This window comes from Neoarius graeffei, chromosome 4, assembly GCF_027579695.1.
Source record: "Neoarius graeffei isolate fNeoGra1 chromosome 4, fNeoGra1.pri, whole genome shotgun sequence".
NCBI lineage: Eukaryota > Metazoa > Chordata > Actinopteri > Siluriformes > Ariidae > Neoarius > Neoarius graeffei.
In genome coordinates this window covers 7,517,452-7,539,571 of record NC_083572.1, presented here as the reverse complement: position 1 = coordinate 7,539,571, position 22,120 = coordinate 7,517,452, and the positions used below count along the sequence as shown (strand labels likewise).

Sequence of the window (22,120 nt, the reverse complement as noted above, 5' to 3'; positions counted from 1 at the left end):
TATCGCGTCCTAATGGGCAACGATCAGTAAAATATCAGGTCCATATGGCAACGCTTGCTGAAAACGATGCAATACACATGCCACACCTCTAGGGGTGCTGTAAGACGGTCCCTTCGGAGACACCAGAACAATAGAAGTAAGGACGCATGCGCATAAACTATTATGCGCGAGACTTCATATTAGCCACAAAGTCAGAAAAATCTGTTTGTAAAATGACATTATAATGACCAAATACAATGAAAAGTATTTTTCCAGTCTCACCTGTGAAAGGTAATCCCATGTGATCTCGTTTGGACGGCAAACCTGTTGGTACAGTTAAACGCAGCTAATCTTTATTCTCCGCTTTGACCTATCCAATATGGCGGCGAGGATGACGTATGATTCTACGCGGAAGGCGGCGTCTTTAATGGTCCGGAATAAATTGAATGCTACACATTGATGGATTAATTTGTTCTTCTACGCCCTTTTTGAGGAATGTATTGTAGGACTTAAACCAACATCTGAACAGGTGAGATCGCTCCTTTTTTTTTCCCTATTTTTGCTGGTGGGATTCTCTCTCTCTCTCACTTTGCACCATTACACAAATATTCACAGTGAAAATATTTTGTAAGCGTGTTTCATGAACCAAGTTATAGGATTTGTTGACAACTCGCATCGAGTTCGTTACACTTCTACCCGGCGTGAAGCACTCAGTCATGTGGTTGTGACGTCATCGTAAACAAATCCGTTCTACTCATCCAGACGACTTCACAACGGCAACGTTGCCAGATCTTTCCACTCTGGAACCCGTTCTCAAAAAGATTGCGTTTTGGGCACCCAAAATGCCGGTGCCATGTGGACGCCAGGCCTAAACAATAAGCAATTGTATCGGAGTCACCTGAATCCGTTGCCGTGTGGACAGGGCCTGAGACTCTCATCCATGCATTCATCCCTTCCCGCCTGCACTACTGCAATGGAGTGTTGTATGGTCTGCCCAGCAAGGCCCTGGACAGACTACAGTATGTTCAGAACTCAGCTGCCAGAGTCCTAACCCGCACTAAGGGTGTATTCAGACCAGGATAGTTCGATAGTTCACTTGCTTTGGTCCGAACCAAATCTTTTTTTTTTTTTTCATTTTGGTGCGGTTCGCTTTCACACTGTACATTTTTAGTAAGCGGACCAAAATCTGTCAACAAAGCCACGCGTCCTGAGGTCGTTCAGCTATTGGTCAGAGACGACACGCGCACAAAGCGCTGTTCTGAGGAGCGCGTGAACCCCTTCATTTTCTCACTGAATACAGCAAACACGTCGGCATTTTTGTGTGTTCTCTCCAAAAGCTCAGATATGTGGACCTCTGCCCAGATATCCACAAGGGTACGTGTTTCTTCTTCGGCCCACGTTTGCCCCCTACTCATTTTTTGTACTCTGTAGTCTAGCCTACCACTGGTCTGAATGACTGAATGACTGTTGTAAGGTTCCCTTGACAACCGAAACAGTGTTTGCACTTTGCGGTGGAGTGTCAAGACTCTGTTTCCCATAATGCTCGACAAACGACGGAAGCTCCCGAGGTACAAAAAAGCAAAACTGTCGGATTAGGTCCGGTCTACTTTCACACCTCCAAAAGATCCGCACCAGGGTTCCTTCGGTCCGGACCGAGTCCGACCTTGCAGCTCGGTCTCGGTTCGGTGGTTTGTATTCAGACCAACCCAAAAGGTCCGGACCAAGGGAAATTTGGTTCGTTTGGTCCGGACCAAACAACATAGGTGTGAATACACCCTAAGTTGTTGCAACACGTCACCCCTGCACTCAAACAGCTTCACTGGCTCCCAGTCAAATCACGTATCTCGTACAAAATTCTGCTCCTCACCTACAAATCCCTCCATGCACTTGCCCGACAGTACCTTCTATGTAGCTGCCCCCACTCTCTGGAACAGTCTACCACTCCATACGCCATGCCCCCACACTGATGCCTTTCAAAAAGCATCTCAAAACACACATGTTCACTGAGGCCTTTGGTCTCTAACTCCCCCCCCCAATTTCCTCCTGTAAAGCGACCTTGGGTACCTTGAAAGGTGCTATACAAAACTATTATTATTTATGACCTATGATTTGAAAAATCTGACAGGCAGTCTAGCTTTAATTAACATTAGCGAATCCGTCCATGTTGGATTGATGTCGGACATCCCAGTGCGCTTTGATGGTTTTCCCTCTTTTGCATTCATATCAGACCGTGGTTTCATTCAGTAGTGGCGTTTTTATATATGAAAAAAATTTAATTAATGGAAATGAGGCCATCCTTAAAAAAAAAAAATCTGTTTCCTGTCCACCGGGTGAGCAAAAAAATTTTCAGTAGGGAGGGAGGGATTTATTTATTTTTTTGTAATTCGTTCTTTTTTATTTGCTACAGACAGTTTTTAATTCTGTCCAGCCAACCTGCATTAGTTCCGTAAACGCTTTTTTTTTTTTTTTTTTTTTGTTCGTTCAGTTCCGTTCTCATTTTGAATAGATCTATTATGGCCCTTTTCCACTACCCTTTTTCAGCTCACTTCAGCCCGACACGGCTCGCGTTTCGACTATCTAAGAGCAGCACGACTCGGCTCGCTTCAGCCCTACTCAGCACCCAAAACTCGCACGGTTTTGGAGTAGGGCTGAAGCGAGCCAAACCGAGCCGAGTGGGGCTAGGGGCGTGAGGAGACACTCCCCTGTGCACTGATTGGTGAGGAGGAGTGTCCTCACATGCCCACACACGCCCCACAAGCACGCTGGGATCTGTAAACACCGGAAACCCGGAAGAAGGAGAATTACGAATTACAAGAATTATGAAGCCTTATGCGCCTCGCCTCATCTATACGCTCTTGCCAGTATCTGTTGGCGTTGTCGGTGACAACAAGCCACAGCACCAAGACCAGCAACACTAACGACTCCATGTCCTCCATGTTTATTGTTTACTATTCGGGTCGTGAGACTACCGCTTAAAAGCTCACTGATGTCACTGTTTGCGCCGCTTAACGACATCACCTGACGTCCACCCACTTTCGCTAACTCCACCCAATGTGTCCACCCACTTCGAGCCAGCACGGTTCAGCGCGGTTGTAGTCGAAATGCAACCCCAACAGCCCCGCTCAGCCGCGTTGGTAGTGGAAAAGCGGCATTAGGTTCTCCTACAGATCTGTCAGGGTCATTAACAAAGTAGGTAATGAATTTCGCATCACAAAACTCAAAAGCTGTGTGTAATGTCTCGGCTGGATCAAGATCAAACAAATTTTCCAGTAACGGTTTGTGATGGTCCGACACACGGACTTTTTGTAGTTCTAAATCAACCGTTAGGCCTAGTTCGGATGAAATTACACTATTAAAATGATCACTGAATGATTTGTTTTTTCTGAATCTTTACTATTTTGTTGTTCGCTAGAATACCATTTTGCGATTTCACACTTAAGCAAATGTTTGAAAACTCCGGATCTCCTTCCTTCGTGGTGGCTGCCATTTTTTTTGTGCCGCACGGCGCATGCGCAGAGCTGATTCGATTCTATATTCTGTGCGGAATGCGTAAATGTCAAGTTCGATTTTAGATTTACGAACCCCGAAAAAATGTCTCAAAACCGGCGTTAAAAAAAAAAAAATTTCAACCACACAAACGGCACTCGCCCGGCCGGTGGACCGGAAACAGAACATTTTTTAATAATGGCCTGACTTGTAATATGCAAGTTTTCTTTTGCGTTCTGTAAAATCCAAAATAAAGTGCAACAACTTTTTATAGCGTTCCTAACTTGGCTTAAAAATAAATAATATTTAAAAAATTTGAGAAATGTCCCTGATCTTTTCAGTCGGGGCGGCACGGTGGCGTAGTGGTTAGCGCCGTTGCCTCACAGCAAGAAGGTCCGGGTTTGAGCCCCGTGGCCGGCGAGGGCCTTTCTGTGCGGAGTTTGCATGTTCTCCCCGTGTCCGCGTGGGTTTCCTCCGGGTGCTCTGGTTTCCCCCACAGTCCAAAGACATGCAGGTTAGGTTAACTGGTGACTCTAAATTGAGCGTAGGTGTGAATGTGAGTGTGAATGGTTGTCTGTGTCTATGTGTCAGCCCTGTGATGACCTGGCGACTTGTCCAGGGTGTACCCCGCCTTTCGCCCGTAGTCAGCTGGGATAGGCTCCAGCTTGCCTGCGACCCTGTAGAACAGGATAAAGCGGCTAGAGATGATGAGATGAGATCTTTTCAGTCATGATTGTGCAGCTCTTTCTAATCTGTAATGACTTTTTTTTTTTTTTTTTTGATGATCTTCCTGATGTATAATCTCAGCACTGACTGTGCTAATTCGATTTTGTTTGCTTGTATGATTTTCGTAGACTTTATGGACATTGCAAGACAAACTTACGGCCAACGTGCGTCTTTCTCCACGAACAAAAAAAACGCAGCGATTTGGGAAACGCCAAAAAATCGTACGTCTGTTTGTGACCTAGGCTTAATTTGATCAAAATATTCTGAAAGCTTACTGGCATTCAACATTAAAACTTAACTATGTTTCCAATGATATGGAACCAAATATTTGTTTTATGGTATAAGGAATGATTTAAGTGCATCCCTTTTGGAGCTACCTGTGGTCAAAAAAGCACTTTTTCTAAATGACACGAGTAATTTTTGCTAAATATGACACACATTTCCATACATTCACCAAAAATAACGTTATCACCAAATTTTTTTTGCATGGTAAATAGAGCTATCACAGGGCTACAATAAACAACCAAGTTTATTTAGTCAAGCCTTTTGATATTGAAGATAATAAGTGTTAAATGTGATTTTTAGCTTGAGTACCCTGATTGTAAAACAACCCGTATATTAAAAAAAAAAAAAAACGAAATTGGTTCAGAATATGCACTTTAAGTAGCATGATGGCTTCATTTTAAAAAACAAAAAAAACAGTCCAATTAAAAACCGACAGGTGTTTGCCTCTCCGTGTTGCGTAAGCAGATTGTTTTACATTCTGAAGTGTTTTATTCCTCTTGTACCTATTTGCCAATAGGAACAATTTTTGTGTTTATTAAAACTACAACTACGTTGTACTTTTTATTCGCTTATAGTTGCATGTAATGTTGTTGAATGTCCATGATGTTACTTCCTGTTCTCACTTCTGCTATAGTAGCTATAAACGGTCATCCCCCCACCAGCCTCTCAAGCTTCTCTGTCTGGAAGATTTTCCCATGTCGGAAAACGTTACCTGTAAATGCATGGAATTTTTATTTATTTATTTATTTTTTTAATTCTGGTTTGTTTGGATGCAGATAATCATCGTAATGAAGCTCTAATGCTCCTTCCTCTGTCTCCTTCGCAGGCTCTAAGGATCTGGTGGTGAAAGCTCAGGTGTTGGCTGGAGGACGAGGCAAAGGAACGTTTGAGGGAGGATTGAAAGGAGGCGTCCGAATCGTTTACTCGTGAGTGTGAGCCGATTCACTTCAGCTGCCTGTATCATGACATCATGTCACGAATCCTTTGCACTACTACACCGCTACGATCTCCATCTCTCTGCTCTCAGGCCCGAGGAAGCGAGAGACATTTCCTCGCAGATGATCGGCAAGAAGCTGTTCACCAAGCAGACGGGCGAAGCGGGCCGCATCTGTAACCAGGTGTTCATCTGCGAGCGCCGTTATCCTCGCAGAGAGTATTACTTCGCCATCACCATGGAGAGGTCTTTCCAGGTCTGAGCTCTGATGATGCCGGTGGGGTGGGGTAGGGTGGGATATCTGTGTCCGCTACGTTGATTGACTGACTTGTGATTGGCTGCACCACTTCCTGATAAACCACCAAGCTGTATTTTTGCCCCAGAAACCACTTAGTCATATTATTAACGTCCGCATTCAATGGTTTGAGAGTAGAGATTCGATTCCGTACGTTCAGAGTTGACAACACATCAGCCAGTAGCGTTCGAGATGCGCCGCACCTTTGTCCAATCTAAACACGCTTGACGATAGGTTATACTAAAACTTTGCATCTTTTCGACAGCCTGTAATTATTGAAGCACTCTTTAAGGTCATTATATCCCATTATGGTGGTTTTACCCTGAATCTTATCAATATGATCAGGGCTTTCGTCAGGAAAAAAAAAAAATCAGAGTGGTGCTACTGATGTAGAGCCCCGAAGGCTGCTCTGAGGGTCCGGAGACATGCTCCTCTGGAAAATTTTGAAGTTAGAGATTTCAAATGACGCATTCTGGTGGCATCGAGGACTCATTTAGGCACAATTCAGCATTATTATAGTAATTTGCTGTTCTATACCTTGTCAAATACGCAAGGGGCAAAAGTTGGTTTCAGATCTAACACTTCACTTCATAGCACGCCTCTTCGTTTTCCAATTCCAGAATGCCAGGAACAGACGAGGTCAAATCGTGCAACAGCGCCATCTCGTGACCAGTGCCTAGAACGTGGTTTTATGTTTGGTTGCGAATGGCAGTCAGTGCTAGTCTGGCTAACGCGACTTCAAAGCTCTGCGAGCAAAGATATTAAGCCTGGCAAAGATATTAAGCCCAACCGTTTCCCAAAGGCGTGGTTGACCCGTCTCCCTGAAATGCCTCAGTTTGCTACTGGTCGAAGCCAGAAAAGGCTGTGACGAAGCTTAAACCAATCACATCACTCTTTCCTCTGACGTATGTGACGCGACGGAAACTGCTTGAGTAACAGGAAGAAGATAAATACCTCCAGGGCTGCTCTTTGCTCCGTTTTCAATGAGAACTTCCCGTTGAATGCTTTCAATACAGCATCTACCGCTGTGTCAAAGGCTTGCCGCTGCTCCATGTTCGTAATGTTTCTAGTGAATGAAGCGCTTCCGGCATAGATTCTGTAAACAATCTATGGCTTCCGGTCGCAGTTCTACTACGTCGCTGCCTTGAACACGCCTCTACCCAGGGCCGTTGGAGATGCTCAAAGTTGATTGGCTCCCGATTTTTCGGGAGCTTGGAAGAGCTGGAGATAGCTTGCCTTGCCAGACTAAGCTCGCAACAGGCCCTCGTGTTGCGTCACACTTAGGATGGGCGGGCCCAGGCTGTCAGTGCATGCAGTGAAACCCTCACCCGGGAAGGAGTCCGCCAGGGGGCGAGGTGTTGTTTTCGGTGGGATTTCTTTAACAACATTGCAGGAAAACGGCTGGACCAATCTTCATGAAACCAATCTTGATGATCTTCTATTGGTCTCGAATAGAACCTCCAAAATTGAGGGTCATCCGGTCAAGGTCACCAAAAAGATCAAAATGTGTGCAGTGTTCTCCACTACCTGAAGTTATAGCTAGGCGGTAGTATTGAGCGGCCGTCGCGAGGGGGGTGTCCCTCCCCGCACCAGAAAATTTTGAAATAAGAAACCCCTCCGATGCCATTTCCTGGCATCTAAGTTGCATGTTATTTATTTCCCAAGTAGCTGCTTTTGTGTAAAATCTTCTGACACTGGGAGCCGACTTTACATTTATTGTCACTCCGTTACTGAAATGTTTATTGAATAGAATATCTTTGTTTTTAGTTGTATTCTACACAAAATTACCTTTCATTTGACGTGCAGTATGTCTTTTCTTTCCACCGTACTTCTCTCGGAGGTCTGAGGCAATCGGAGCCACTTAACTGACACGCACTCCTCTGTCGCCGCACTACACATGCGTAGTGACGAGCGAGCAAGCGTTAAGGGCCTCTGATTATTATGTGTTTGCATTTTGGTGTTTGTATTGGCATGGGTTTTTTTTTTTTTTTTTTAACTTTTCTTTGAAGTAAACTTTTTTTTTTTTTTGACTGGGCAGCCAAAAATTAAGGCTCAGCGGCGCATTTATGAGTCGGCGGTAATAGCTCTTCTAGCCGTTAACGATAGTGGAGAACACTGGGGTATTTTTATTTTTTTTTCCCCCCCACAATATCTTCCTTCATATTAATCATATTTACTTCAATTCCAAAATGTTCTGTTTCCATTGATATGCTACATGATGGCTATCTCTCATTTCAAACTTTCATTTGTTTGTGTGTCTGTCTGTTAACACTCTAGCGTCTAGACGGTTGCACCGATTGACTTCATGTTTTCAGGGTAGGTGGGCAACGGGCCGTAGATTACCTGATTAAATTTTGGGGGTAATCAGGTCAAGGTCAGCGGAAAGGTTAACCTTTCGGTCAAAATAACATTTAAAAAAAAAAAAATTTTTTTTTTTGCGTTCTGGTTTCTATCAAATCCTGCGCTCTGATTGGCTGGCGAGCAGGTCTGTATCCTACAATACGGACTTCTGGCGACTCACTCGTTCACAACAGCAAACATGGTAGCAATTTTTGTCAACACTTATTTTCGCATTTCTCAGGAGAATAGCATTAATTTTACAGCATGGATAGCGATAACGACAGTGTTCACAGCGAAAACGAGTTTTACTACCCTGAGGAAGAAGAAATAAAAGAAAACATTTCAGGAGAAAGCTAAAAACCTCTAACTGTTGCTAACACCGAGCAAAAACATGGCTGAATCCTGAATGACTCAATTTTGTATAAATAGGGGACTACATAGGCGGCAAAATGTAGTTTTTTTTTCCTGCCATGGAAGTGCACTTGTATACCGAGGAGGAAGCAATTTGCATTACAGCCATGAATGAGAATTCAAAATGGCGGCTGGGCTCGATTTTTCCCTTTCAGGTGCTCGTTTTCTGTTAGAATTGGGTAAAGAAAAAAATGTATATATTATTTACCAGCTTAAGGTTGGTCCGTATGGTGAAATACCGTGACCTTGGCCTTAAATACTCTGGGCCTTGTCCCAGAGGGTCTCGCTCAGTACTTTCAAGACCTCGGTCACAGTATTTCACCATACGGACCTCCCAGCTGGTAAATAATACATCTATTATAAATCACAGTTGCTGTTAGACAGATGTTTCCTGTTATGAGCATATAGTAACTCCCATGTGACCTTTCATTTAGCACCATGATTTTTAACCTTAAGTGACCTTGAAAGGTCAAACTCAAGGTCACGGATTTTCAGAGGGCTGTAACTTGAAAACGGTTGATGGTCTACATATGTTTACGGCAGATTCTGCCGTAACTGGATCCATTAACCACTTGCCCACAAAATAAGAAATTTTTCTTGTCCTTTTTTCAGTGAGGTAATAGTTTCAAGATTGAAAATATGGTATTTGGTCTTCTAAAACAGCACGTCATTTAAAAATACACCGAGTAGATCAATAAAAGATTTTTAAAGAATAAAGTTCTATTTCTTTGACATATCTGACAGACATAACTCCCATTTTAAAAATCACTTTCATTATCCCTGTTGCTATCGTCAGTGAATTTCTGTCAGATGACCTGACGATAGACTCGGCCGTTATGGATCTTTGGTAGTTATCGTGTGGAAGCAGGCTTTATAATTGTTGGGTGTCGACAGATAGAGTTGAAATAGATTAACAGCGAAAAAACTATTTTGTTCACGAGAGAAGCCCACAGTTATTTTTTTAAAAATGCTATCGTCAGTCTGTCAGTCTAATGCACCTGACGATAGCAAAATTCAAGCCCTCACCACGCACATGCTGACTGACGCAAAGAGGAAATTCTACTGCGCGTGATTTTTGTGACAGCAGACATTTACTTCCGGGCAAGACTTGGAGTTCTGACAGCTAGATTTCATCAAATAAATCAAGGTAAGATTTTCTGACGATAGAAATTTTTGACGATAGAAACAATAAAATATATTTGTGCATTCATATTTAAAATTTTCTGGAGGAAAACTATCGTAAGTTGAGAAATCAGAGCCACTTGCGACCCTTTCAGCCGACAGGCCATTTCAATGTGTTATTTCCCCGTGAAAGTGACACAGTCCTGTCTATCGTCACTGTTCTGACAATTATTGTTGATATTTCAATTTTGAAAATAAATTCTCTTTTATTTCAATATTTTATTTTATTTGGTTCTAGTGATGAGGTATTTAATATTACTAAATTTGTCAGATTAATAATGTAAGAAACAGTTTTGTTGCTATTGTCATCTAGAGTGTCTGTCAGAATATGATGGTAGACGTTAGTTTGTCTGTCAGATTTTGATGATAGAAACCGATGTGTTTCTATTGTCATTTAGCATGTCTGTCATGTCAGGCTTTTATTAATTAGTTACCAGGACTACTGTCCTAAAATTTACTGTGAATGTCCAAGACCCCAAATGCTACTAGAAAAACTTAATAGAATGATCAAAATAATCAATTCAGCAATTTAAGGAGATGGGACTTAACTGGCCTCTGTTATGGTAGAATCTGCCTTACCCTTATCAGCTCGTAGGAAGTGCCATATGGGCTTTCATTTGGCACCATGACCTTGAATGACCTTTTTTTAAAATGTCAAACTCAAGATCATGGATTTTCACAGGACTACAACCTGACAGCTGATTGAGAAATATTACTGTTATCAACATATACAGTTAGGTCCATATATATTTGGACACTGACACAAATTGTTTTTTTTTACCTGTTTACTGAAACATATTCAGGTTATAGTCATATAATGGACATAAAGTCCAGACTTTCAGCTTTCATTTGAGGGTATCCACATTAAAATTGGATGAAGGGTTTAGGAGTTTCAGCTCCTTAACATGTGCCACCCTGTTTTTAAAGGGACCAAAAGTAATTGGACAATTGACTCAAAGGCTATTTCATGGGCAGGTGTGGGAAATTCCTTCGTTATGTCATTCTCAATTAAGCAGATAAAAGGCCTGGAGTTGATTTGAGGTGTGGTGCTTGCATTTGGAAGATTTTGCTATGAAGAAAACATGCGGTCAAAGGAGCTCTCCATGCAGGTGAAACGAGCCATCCTTAAGCTGCGAAAACAGGAAAAAAAAATCTGAGAAATTGCTACAATATTAGGAGTGGCAAAATCTACAGTTTGGTACATCCTGAGAAAGAAAGAAAGCACTGGTGAACTCATCAATGCAAAAAGACCTGGACACCAACAGAAGTCAACAGTGGTGGATGATCGCAGAATAATTTTCATGGTGAAGAGAAACCCCTTCACAACAGCCAACCAAGTGAACAACACTCTCCAGGAGGTAGGCGTATCAATATCCAAATCTACCATAAAGAGAAGACTGCATGAAAGTAAATACAGAGGGTTCACTGCACGGTGCAAGCCACTCATAAGCCTCAAGAATAAAAAGGCTAGATTGGACTTTGCTAAAAAAAACATCTAAAAAAGCCAGCACAGTTCTGGAAGAACATTCTTTGGACAGATGAAACCAAGATCAACCTCTACCAGAATGATGTAAAGAAAAAAGTATGGCGAAGGCGTGGTACAGCTCAGGATCCAAAGCATACCACGTCATCTGTAAAACACGGCGGAGGCAGTGTGATGGCTTGGGCATGCATGGCTGCCAGTGGCACTGGGTCACTAGTGTTCATTGATGATGTGACACAGGACAGAAGCAGCCGGATGAATTCTGAGGTATTCAGAGACATACTGTGTGCTCAAATCCAGCCAAACTGATTGGTCGGCGTTTCATAATACAGATGGACAATGACCCAGAACATAAAGCCAAAGCAACCCAGGAGTTTATTAAAGCAAAGAAGTGGAATATTCTTGAATGGCCAAGTCAGTCACCTGATCTCAACCCAATTGAGCATGCATTTCACTTGTTAAAGACTAAACTTCAGACAGAAAGGCCCACAAACAAACAGCAACTGAAAACCGCTGCAGTAAAGGCCTGGCAGAGCATTAAAAAGGAGGAAACACAGCGTCTGGTGACGTCCATGAGTTCAAGACTTCAGGCAGTCATTGCCAACAAAGGGTTTTCAACCAAGTATTAGAAATGAACATTTTATTTACAATTATTTAATTTGTCCAATTACTTTTGAGCCCCTGGAAGGGAGTGTGTTTTTAAAAAAAAAATGCTTTAGTTCCTCACATTTTTATGCAATCATTTTGTTCAACCCACTGAATTAAAGCTGAAAGTCTGAACTTCAACTGCATCTGAATTGTTTTGTTCAAAATTCATTGTGGTAATGTACAGAACCAAAATTAGAAAAATGTTGTCTCTGTCCAAATATTTATGGACCTAACTGTAGGTATAAAAGAAGTGCTGCCGGGCGAGGTTTGTTTTGCCTGGCAACACTTATTTTCACTTCTGGGTTGAGTCGCAGAATAGTCTAGGACCTCATAAATATCTGCCTACTTCTATAGTTATAACTTATTTTCAGAGGGGATAGGATATAGTTTATTATTTATTGAGAACTTTTTTTTTTCATGATGCATGATTTTTCAAAAAGGACCTCATAAATTAATGCTGTGTTCACACTTATACCGGTACGAAAGTGGTATAACTGTATCGATACAAAGTATACCGGTACAGTTTAGTGCATCTGTCCACACTAGCGAGAAATGTTTGCGGTTTTCTTTCACGGAAGTTGAAATGCGCGTGCGCGAAATGTTTCCGTGGTTACCGAGTAACTTCCTTCTGAGAATATATGGCGGATGAAACAACGTGTGTGTGCTTTTTGTCGTCAATGTACAGTCTGTATTTCTGGTGGTCATTTATTCAGTCGAATCGTATAAAACGCGCGAGGCAGTTCTCCCTCCTTTCTTTGCTCCATGTAGCTCCACGGTCGTTTTGAGCCATTTTGACATTTACAGCTGGAAAGCACGGGCGTATTGTATCGTATGAATAATCCGGAAGACGTAGGAATGGTTCATTGCGCATTATATTTGTATCGATACAGAGCCGCTTCGTCTGTCCACACTACAGCGAAGCGCTACAGTACCGATACTGTACCGGTACGAAACCCATACGTTGCTAGTGTGGACAGGTGTTGCGGTACGAAAGTAGTTTCGTATCGGTACAAAATCCCTAGTGTGGACAGGGTATAAAACTACTAATAAATACAAAATGGTGTTTAAAACTATGAAAACATTAAAAAGCTGGTAATTATGAATATCTCGTATGTGAAAAGAATGTCAAGTTGCGCTTAAAAATAAGAACATTCCCTGATTCTTGAATTTCCTGATTAAGTGTATTATGATCTTTGACTGCATGAAATTCAGTCCTTTGCTTTTCCCAGTTCCTCTGAGTTTTGGCGATTTTATTTAGGTGCGGAAAGTACTCTACAGGGGGCACGGTGGTGTAGTGGTTAGCGCTGTCGCCTCACAGCAAGAAGGTCCTGGGTTCGAGCCCCGTGGCCGGCGAGGGCCTTTCTGTGTGGAGTTTGCATGTTCTCCCCGTGTCCGCGTGGGTTTCCTCCGGGTGCTCCGGTTTCCCCCACAGTCCAAAGACATGCAGGTTAGGTTAACTGGTGACTCTAAATTGAGCGTAGGTGTGAGTGTGAATGGTTGTCTGTGTCTATGTGTCAGCCCTGTGATGACCTGGCGACTTGTCCAGGGTGTACCCCGCCTTTCGCCCGTAGTCAGCTGGGATAGGCTCCAGCTCGCCTGCGACCCTGTAGAAGGATAAAGCGGCTAGAGATAATGAGATGAGATGAGAAGTACTCTACATTGTTCAATCTATTTTTTTTTTTTTTTTTTTTTTGGGTGTGCAAGGTGGCGGCGCTGGTGTTGCGGTTTGTGCTTTGGGTAAGGCCCTGTGCTGAGTTTCCCAAAAGCATCGCAGCACAAAGATCATCGTTAAATGGTCGATCTAGCAGCACAGTGAACTCACTCTCCTAGTTAAGATGCCCTTAGTGTTAAGAAGCTTTTGGGAAACCCACCACTGATCAGTGCACACACATTTGAATGGGTGGAGATTGTTGCGGCGGCACGGTGGTGTAGTGGTTAGCGCTGTCGCCTCACAGCAAGAAGGTCCTGGGTTCGAGCCCCGGGGCCGGCGAGGGCCTTTCTGTGTGGAGTTTGCATGTTCTCCCCGTGTCCGCGTGGGTTTCCTCCGGGTGCTCCGGTTTCCCCCACAGTCCAAAGACATGCAGGTTAGGTTAACTGGTGACTCTAAATTGAGCGTAGGTGTGAATGTGAGTGTGAATGGTTGTCTGTGTCTATGTGTCAGCCCTGTGATGACCTGGCAACTTGTCCAGGGTGTACCCCGCCTTTCGCCCGTAGTCAGCTGGGATAGGCTCCAACTTGCCTGCGACCCTGTAGAAGGATAAAGCGGCTAGAGATAATGAGATGAGCATGAGATTGTTGCTGCGTGCTGGAGAAACTAGTGTGATGTGTCCAGCAGGGGGCACTACACTCAAAATATGACACTTAAAAAAAAAATACCTCTCAGGGGAGCCCACCTTAGTCTCTGAGCTGCAACATTCCCGTGTAGATTAGTCTCATTCCATCACTAATGGTGATGGTGTCTTCTCAGGGCCCGGTGCTGATTGGCAGCTCTCACGGGGGCGTGAACATAGAGGACGTGGCAGCTGAGAATCCGGACGCCATCGTTAAAGAGCCCATCGACATCGTAGAGGGCATCAAGATGGATCAAGCCATAAAGGTGAGGCATAGGGAAAGGTGGAAGATTCCGAAATGCTGCTGCGATGACGAACACGAACTCATTCGCGTCTCTTTCTTCCTCCAGGTTGCGAAGAAGATGGGTTTCCCAGAGGCTTTGGTAAACGAAGCAGCTGAAAACATGATCAAACTCTACAACCTTTTTATCAAATACGACGCATCTATGGTGGAGATCAACCCTATGGTGGAAGACTCTTCTGGCATTGGTATACTATATATACACACACTCGCAAGCATGTTAATGCAGTCTGTATTATAAATGTTATGTACAAACACAGGCGCTAACGTCTGTAGTGTTTATGGTTTTTGGTAAAGTGATGCGCTAGCTTTTTACTGACCAAAAACGTATAAAATTCACTGAAGGTGAACTTGTCGTTTTTTTGGGTCCGTGGGAATAGAAGCCTATACGGTATGTATTTTGTAGTTGGTTTAAAAAGGTAGAGGAGCTGCTTATTATTACGTAGCACCACACTGGACTTTCTTATTGTTGCTTGGTGCACGTCTGGGGGGAAAAGAACCTGCTGTCTTATCCAACGTCATCTGCTAGAGGTATTTGTGGTAATTAAAGAAAAAAAAAAGTTGGCACAGTGACTATTGGTTTCTCTGGCAATTTGTGTGCGTTTTGGATTGTGATCAGTAACTTCCTCTTCGTGTTGTGCAGTGATGTGCATGGACGCCAAGATCAACTTTGACTCCAACGCCGCGTACAGACAGAAGAAAGTGTTCGACTTGCAGGACTGGAGTCAGGAGGACATCCGAGACAGACAGGCAGCTAAAGCCGACCTGAACTACATCGGCCTGGACGGCACCATCGGCTGCTTGGGTCAGTGAAACAACCCTGACGCCGTTTATTTTGGTGGGAACGCTCCAGCCGTGAGCGTTAATCTACTGGATACGCTACGATCGAATTATTCTGCTTTTTATATAAAAGCTTTCCAGAAGCAAACCGTCCTTTCTTCGACAAAATAAACCATCCCAAGATGAAGTGAGCATTTTCATGAAACGCCCGTTATTCTATCCACATTCATTGGATATGAGCAATCACGTGCTCTGCTTGATTGATTGGCTACTACTAGGATATCAGCTCATATACGAGGAGTAGAGAAAAACAAAATGGCGGAGCATGTTGCTGAACCAACCGAGGGCGAAATAAAAACTCGACTGGAAAACAAAACCCCCAAAAAAAGCAACAAAGTATGGAATGAAAGTATTTTCACAAATTTCCATTGTCATTTTGCTGGTTTGTTTACGTTCTTAAGGCCAATTTATGCTGACAACGCAGTCCTCGCAGATAGCGTCGCAGATGGCGTCTGCGTAGCCCCACCCCCTTCGCAGACGCTCTGCGCGCACCTGGGTTAGGGCCTCTGCATGCTCTTGCGACAAGGCTTTCGCAGATTGCTTTTCGCAGACAGTTGTAATTTATCGTTGAGCGAGGAGTAATAGGCGTGCGCGATGTTATTCACCGCCACAACGCAAGGGGGCGCGAAGTCGCGAAATCGCTAGGAGTAGTTGGTGGGTGTGGTTAGTGGAGTGTTTATCCTCCGGTTACTTATAATGACTAGAACTGGAGTCGTATAGATGTCCGTACTTCCTCACTTCCTCGATCAACCGCTCTTCATGCTGCTCCATCTTCGCTCGTGTTTTTAAAAATGGCGGTCGTGAAAACAAAACAAACCGGGAAAGTAGGGAAGCGGATGTAGAGTGGACCAATCGGAGCCCTCTTGTCTGTCTGCGAGGCTTCTGCGGTGGTCACAATTTTTGGGAGGTGCGCGCAGAGCATCTGCGAAGGGGGGGGCTACGCAGACGCCATCTGTAACGCCATCTGCGAGGACTGCGTTGTCAGCATAAATTGGCCTTTAATCTTTAATCTTTTTTTTTTTAAAAGACGGCCTCAAAAGTTTGAGAATTACAGAACTGGAATGTCCGAGGAAGAATTAATTAAATGTCTAAAGCTATTCTATACCTCGGCACGACAGCAAGACAACGCTTTCTACAAAACAAAATGCAAGTCGCTTCATACAGCCATCAATAGGTTTCTAAGAAGTCCGCCGAAGCAGAAATGATTTTGTCGGACGTTTTGTATGAAGTTTTTATTTATCGAATTTGCAAAAAATACTCCCTTTCTCAAAATCCAGTGAACGTGGATAGAATAAAACCGTTATCCCATTCAGTCTCGTCGTACATGGATTATAGCTGGCGATCAGCTCAAGTACGACTCGATTTCGTGGAATAACTGTATTAATTATTATATTTACAGTTGTGTTCAAAATAATAGCAATCCAACATGACTGACCAGATCAATCGCTGTTTTTGGTAGAAATTCTATTACTACATGGCAAATAATTTACCAGTAGGTGTAGCAGAGTCATAGAAAACCAACATTCAGGATATGCCTGCGCCCGAGTCTGTGTAATTGAATAATTAAGTGAAAGGGGCGTGTTCAAAATAATAGCAGTGTGGAGTTCAATTAGTGAGGTCATTCATGCTGTGAAAAAAAACAAAAAAAACCAGGTGGCCCTAATTTAAGGATGAAGCCAGGACATGTTGTACAGTACATGCGTTTCTCTCTGAAAACCTGAGAAAAACGGGTTGACATTGTTCAGAGGAGAGGGGGAAACGATAGGCTGCTCGGCTAAAACGATCTCCAATGCTTTAAAAACGGACAGCAAAACCAGAGAAACATGGAAGAAAACGGAGGGCGACCGTTCGAACGGATCGAAGAATAGCCAGAACGGCAAAGGCTCGGCCGACGATCGGCTCCAGGGTGATCAAAGGCGGTCTGAAGTTACCTGCGAGTACTGTGACGATTAGAAGACGCCTCCGTGAAGCTAATCTATCGGCGAGAAGCCCCCGCCAAGTCCCACTGCTTTAAAAAAAAAAAAAAAAAAAGACGTTATGAAGAGGAGACAGTTTGCCAAAGAACACGTCGACTGGCCTAAAGAGAAACGGAGAAACGTTTTGTGGACTGATGAAAGTAAGATTTTTTTTGGGGGTCCAAGGGCCACAGACAGTTTCGCACGACCCCCAAACGCTGAATTCGAGCCACGGTACACTCCGAAGACAGTGAAGCGTGGTGGTGCAAGCATCACGGTACGGGGATGTTTCTCTTACTATGGTGTCAGGCCTATTTATCGCATACCAGGGATCAGTTTGCGTATATCAAAATACTTGAAGAGGTCGCGTTGCCTTATGCCACTGTTTCGCCAAGTGTGGTCCTCGGACCACTAGTGGTCCGCGAGGTGATCTACAAATGTACTCGGCGTTTTCAAGATAAGCTAGTGTATGCTTTGTAACATTATTAGAAAGTTAAATTTATCCAATCTTGTTTTTAACGGCAATCAAACGGGCCTGTAATTTCATCATTATTATTATTTAAAAAGCGTTCTGCATCTGAATTTGCACCACATCAAACTTGTAGTGTGCACGTGCTCTTATTCCGCCTCTCGTCTCTAGGCAACAGTCACCTCACAAATCTCTGCCTCACAGGCAAACAGGCAGGCAGACCTGAAAACAAGCAAACGAAAATTCTGAACATATAATAGGCTAATCCTAACTAGCTCATGTTCGTGGCGATTTATTTATTTTTTTTAAATTTACTGAAAGTGAAACAACAAGGATGGAGAAGTGGCTGACAGGTTCGGTTAAGAGGAAAAAAACCTGACACTACCGACACAAGCATCAATAGGCAAGGCAAGTTTATTTATATAGCACATTTCATACACAATGGCAGTTCAATGTGCTTTACAGAAGTAAAAACAAAAACAGTAAACAATAGAGAAATAAAATTACATAATTTTATTTTTATTCTAAAACAATTAATTAAAAGAAAAGAATTAAACAATAGTAGAAATTAAAAATAATAAAATGAAGTAGAAATAGGAGGAAAAAAAGAAACCAGCAGAATAGAATAAAGAATAAAATAGAATAAAGTTAAAATTAAAGTAAATTTAAAACATGCAGAGAAAGTAAAAATTATAAAAAAAAGAAGAAAATATTTAATTATTTAACAGAAAGCATCTGAAAACAGCCTGGTCTTTAGTCTAGATTTAAAACTGCCAACAGCAGGAGCATTTTTAATGTCCTCTGGCAGTTGGTTCCATAGCTGTACTGCATAGTAGCTAAAAGCTGCTTCACCACACTTTGCTTTAACAACAGGTTTTAATAGTAAATTTTTCTGTTTTGATCTGGTAGATCTGATTGGGTTAGGCCACTGCAACATGTCAGAGAGGTAATTGGGCCCTGTACCATTTAGAGATTTGTACACCAGCAGCAATGCTTTAAAGTCAATTCTGTAGCTTACTGGAAGCCAGTGAAGGGACCTTAGAATTGGAGTAATGTGCTCTGTTCTTTTTGTTCGTGTGAGAACCCTCGCCGCTGCATTTTGACCCAGCTGAAGTCGTTTAATGGTCTTTTTTGGCAGGCCTGTGAAAAGGCCATTCTAGTAATCAACCCTACTAGAGATGAAGGCATGTATTAGTTTTTCCAGATCATTTTTTGACACAAGTCCTCTTAGTTTGGAAATGTTTTTTCGGTGATAAAATGCCATTTTAGTGATTGCTTTCAAGTGACTGTCAAAGTTTAGCTCGCTGTCAATGAAAACACCAAGATTTTTAACCATTTCTTTAGTTTTCATCCCTTTTGAGTCAAGAATAGTGGTAATCTTGAGTCTTTCATCTTTTTTTCCAAATAGAATTACTTCTGTTTTATCTGTGTTCAGCTGAAGAAAATTTTGTGACATCCAGCTATTGATTTGATCGATACACTGGTAGACATTCAAGGTGAAGCAATAGATAGTTTTCACTGACGTCACGGCATTCCGGGGAACGCCCCCCAGCTGCCATCTTGGAGGGCAAACAAAACGGACCATTGCCACTACTGGCTACATTATCTCAGACGAATTTATGAAGTTATATAGTCAGTTTTCTAAAATAAAGATCAGTGTCGGCAAAATCAAGCAAACAGAAGTCTATAGATGCACATCTCGCGGTATGCAGCCAAACTGGCCTTGATTGGGGGAATTGACCCCTACGAAGTGGACAAAGATGCATTTTCAAGTGACTATGCAGGGCTGCCAAAGCCTGAAACTGCCAAAGCCTGAAACTGACTTCATCAAACTTTAAAGGTTGTCTGATGTATACAACTTTATATATTCACAGTGCGCCTTTTGGCGGATGCCGCCTGAATCGCACAGATCCCTTTTTTTTTTTTTTTTAGGGGGGGGCGTTGGAGTGTCCGATTGTAATTTCAAAGTAAATTCTGTATTAAAATTACTAAATAAGCAAATCCGTTACAGTCCATGAAACAGGAAGTATAAGGATAAGAAAAAAACAGTTTAAATCGGGAAGCTGCGCACATTTGCGCAGTCCTGCACACTGCTCAGGACTACAGAATAGACCTAAAATGTTTCTCAAAAATGACCCTTGTGTGAGTGAAGTGACAAGTTTCAAATAGAAACGTGACAAACGAGCGATATTAAGTGTGCATTACAATGTAAACGTACACTCGGCGGTTCCAGTTAGGCATTCTCCAGAGATTGTTCACATGATGTTTTGGTTTCCAAAAACAAACTTAAACACAATTGATTGTTTATTTAAACAACTTACCACTTATAAAATGATCGGCGCAGACTTTGCTGTGTTTGGAAGGCTGATAATCCTTGCGGTTGACTCTCGCAAGCCATAGATTTCTCCTTTGTATGCGGAGTTTCTTTGTTTGCTCGCCTTCGTGCTCCCGTACAGTGGGAATTCCATAAAAGCTCCGCTTGACTTCATCATCTGACCTATTACGACAGCCGTGAATACAACAAGTTTGCACCATTTGCTAGCTGTAAATAATATATAAATGAATGTAACTCGCGCGCTACAATGTGTGCTCAGTGACCCGTACGGTAAGCTAGCCCTCCAAGATGGCCGCCACCAGGGAATCCCCGACTCTGTGACGTCATGTGAAAACTATCTATAAGGAGAAAATGCAAAGAAAAGAAGATTCAGTTAGCACTGAGTCCCCAACACAGGAAGAACAAGAAAAACAAGCTCGGCAGACTAAACCAACGGCAAAGGTGAAAAGAAAATGCCACAATGAATATCTAAAGTTGGGATTTTTCTGGGCTGGGGATTCTGAAGATCCCAGTCCCCACTGTGTCCTGTGCTAGGATAGTACACATCTCTGTATGGTGTGTGGGGCGGGGGGTGTTGACAGGTGGTCCCTGAAGGGGGTTTTTTTTTTTTTTTTTTTTTTTTTTTTTTTTGGACAAAGTGGTCCTTGGTCTGAAAAAGTTTGAGAAACACTGCTTTATGCTGAAGAGGAAACGTCCTTGAAATGGGTGTTTCAACAAGACAACGACCCCAAATGCACCGGTGAACGAGCGGCATCTTGGTTCCAGACCAACAAAATTAGTTACGGAATGGCCAGCCCGATCCCCGGACCTTAATCCGATAAACTTGTGGGGTGACATCAAAAATACAGTTTCTGAGGCAAAACCAAGAAACGCAGAGGAATTGTGGAATGTTGTGAAATTGTCCCGGGCTGGAATGCCTGTTCGCAGGTGCCAGAAGTTGGTCAACTCTATGCGACACAGATGTGAAGCAGTTCTCTGAAACCGTGGTTATACAACTAAATATTTAGTTTAGTGATCCACAGGAATGCTAAATCCTAAAGATTTTCAGTTTATACAGTAAATATTTAAGTTTGTAATGAAAAATGCAGAAACTAATTTTTTTTTTTTTTTTTTTGAACAGCCCAATCTTCATTTTTCTTCATGTTTTGATGTAGAATATAACGTGCAGTGTTCCCAATGCATGGAAATAAAAACTAATTATAAGGATTTTGAGCTTTACTCACGTTTTTAAACGCACTGCTATTATTTTGAACACGACTGTACATCCTAGAGAAAAGTAAGGCTCGGTGATTACCACTTAATAAACATTTGTAAATATGATGCGCAAAAATATGCAAAACAAATAAAACTGTAAAATGCAATTGGGAATAATGTAGAAATATAACTTTTGCAATAATAAAAAAAAAAAAAAAAAACAGAAAATGGCCTCCTAGATAGACACACCTTCCATTTCTGGGAGTTGCATTTACCGGTTGTTTCAGAACATTTCGTTAATTCAGAGTTGGTTTGCTTTTTGTCATGAAATGTTTTTAATAATTACGATCTAACAACAGAACTCTTGTCTGTCCGTAGTCAACGGAGCCGGTCTCGCCATGGCAACCATGGACATTATTAAACTCCATGGTGGGACGCCTGCTAACTTCCTTGACGTAGGAGGCGGAGCCACGGCGCATCAAGTAACTGAAGCCTTCAAGCTCATCACCTCAGATAAAAAGGTAACCCGGCGATGTGATGCATCGTGGGACGGCTGCGAGTCGTACCGAACGAGCAAGCGAGCTCTGATCTCCGGGCTTGTTTTTGCAGGTGCAGGCCATCCTCGTTAACATTTTCGGCGGCATTATGAGATGTGACGTCATCGCTCAGGGCATCATCATGGCAGTCCGCGACCTGGATCTGAAAATCCCCATCGTAGTGCGGTTACAAGGTGAGCGACGATGAAGTGGATGAGAACGGAGAAGCTGACCGATTCAGCTGCGGAGATGAAACGATGTATTAAAATGCAGTCATTACGTTGAGGAAAAAGGTGATGGACGTGACGTGACCTTTCACGCAAGGTTAATTTATAGTCGTGACGCACAGAGAGCTTGGTGGAATAAGGGTTTGTAAGATTGGTTTAGCTGT

General features: G+C 42.7%; 1 protein-coding gene across 1 annotated transcript in view; it reads left to right on the top strand.

Moving 5' to 3' along the window:
- sucla2 (succinate-CoA ligase ADP-forming subunit beta) overlaps positions 1–22,120 on the top strand; it is a 46,423-nt gene that overhangs the window by 10,522 nt on the left and 13,781 nt on the right. The window contains exons 3-9 of the mRNA XM_060918743.1: positions 5,303–5,402; positions 5,504–5,666; positions 14,237–14,365; positions 14,450–14,588; positions 15,044–15,205; positions 21,572–21,714; positions 21,803–21,923. Of these exons, the coding sequence (XP_060774726.1) occupies positions 5,303–5,402; positions 5,504–5,666; positions 14,237–14,365; positions 14,450–14,588; positions 15,044–15,205; positions 21,572–21,714; positions 21,803–21,923 (957 nt within the window). The remainder of the gene's footprint in view (positions 1–5,302; positions 5,403–5,503; positions 5,667–14,236; positions 14,366–14,449; positions 14,589–15,043; positions 15,206–21,571; positions 21,715–21,802; positions 21,924–22,120) is intronic.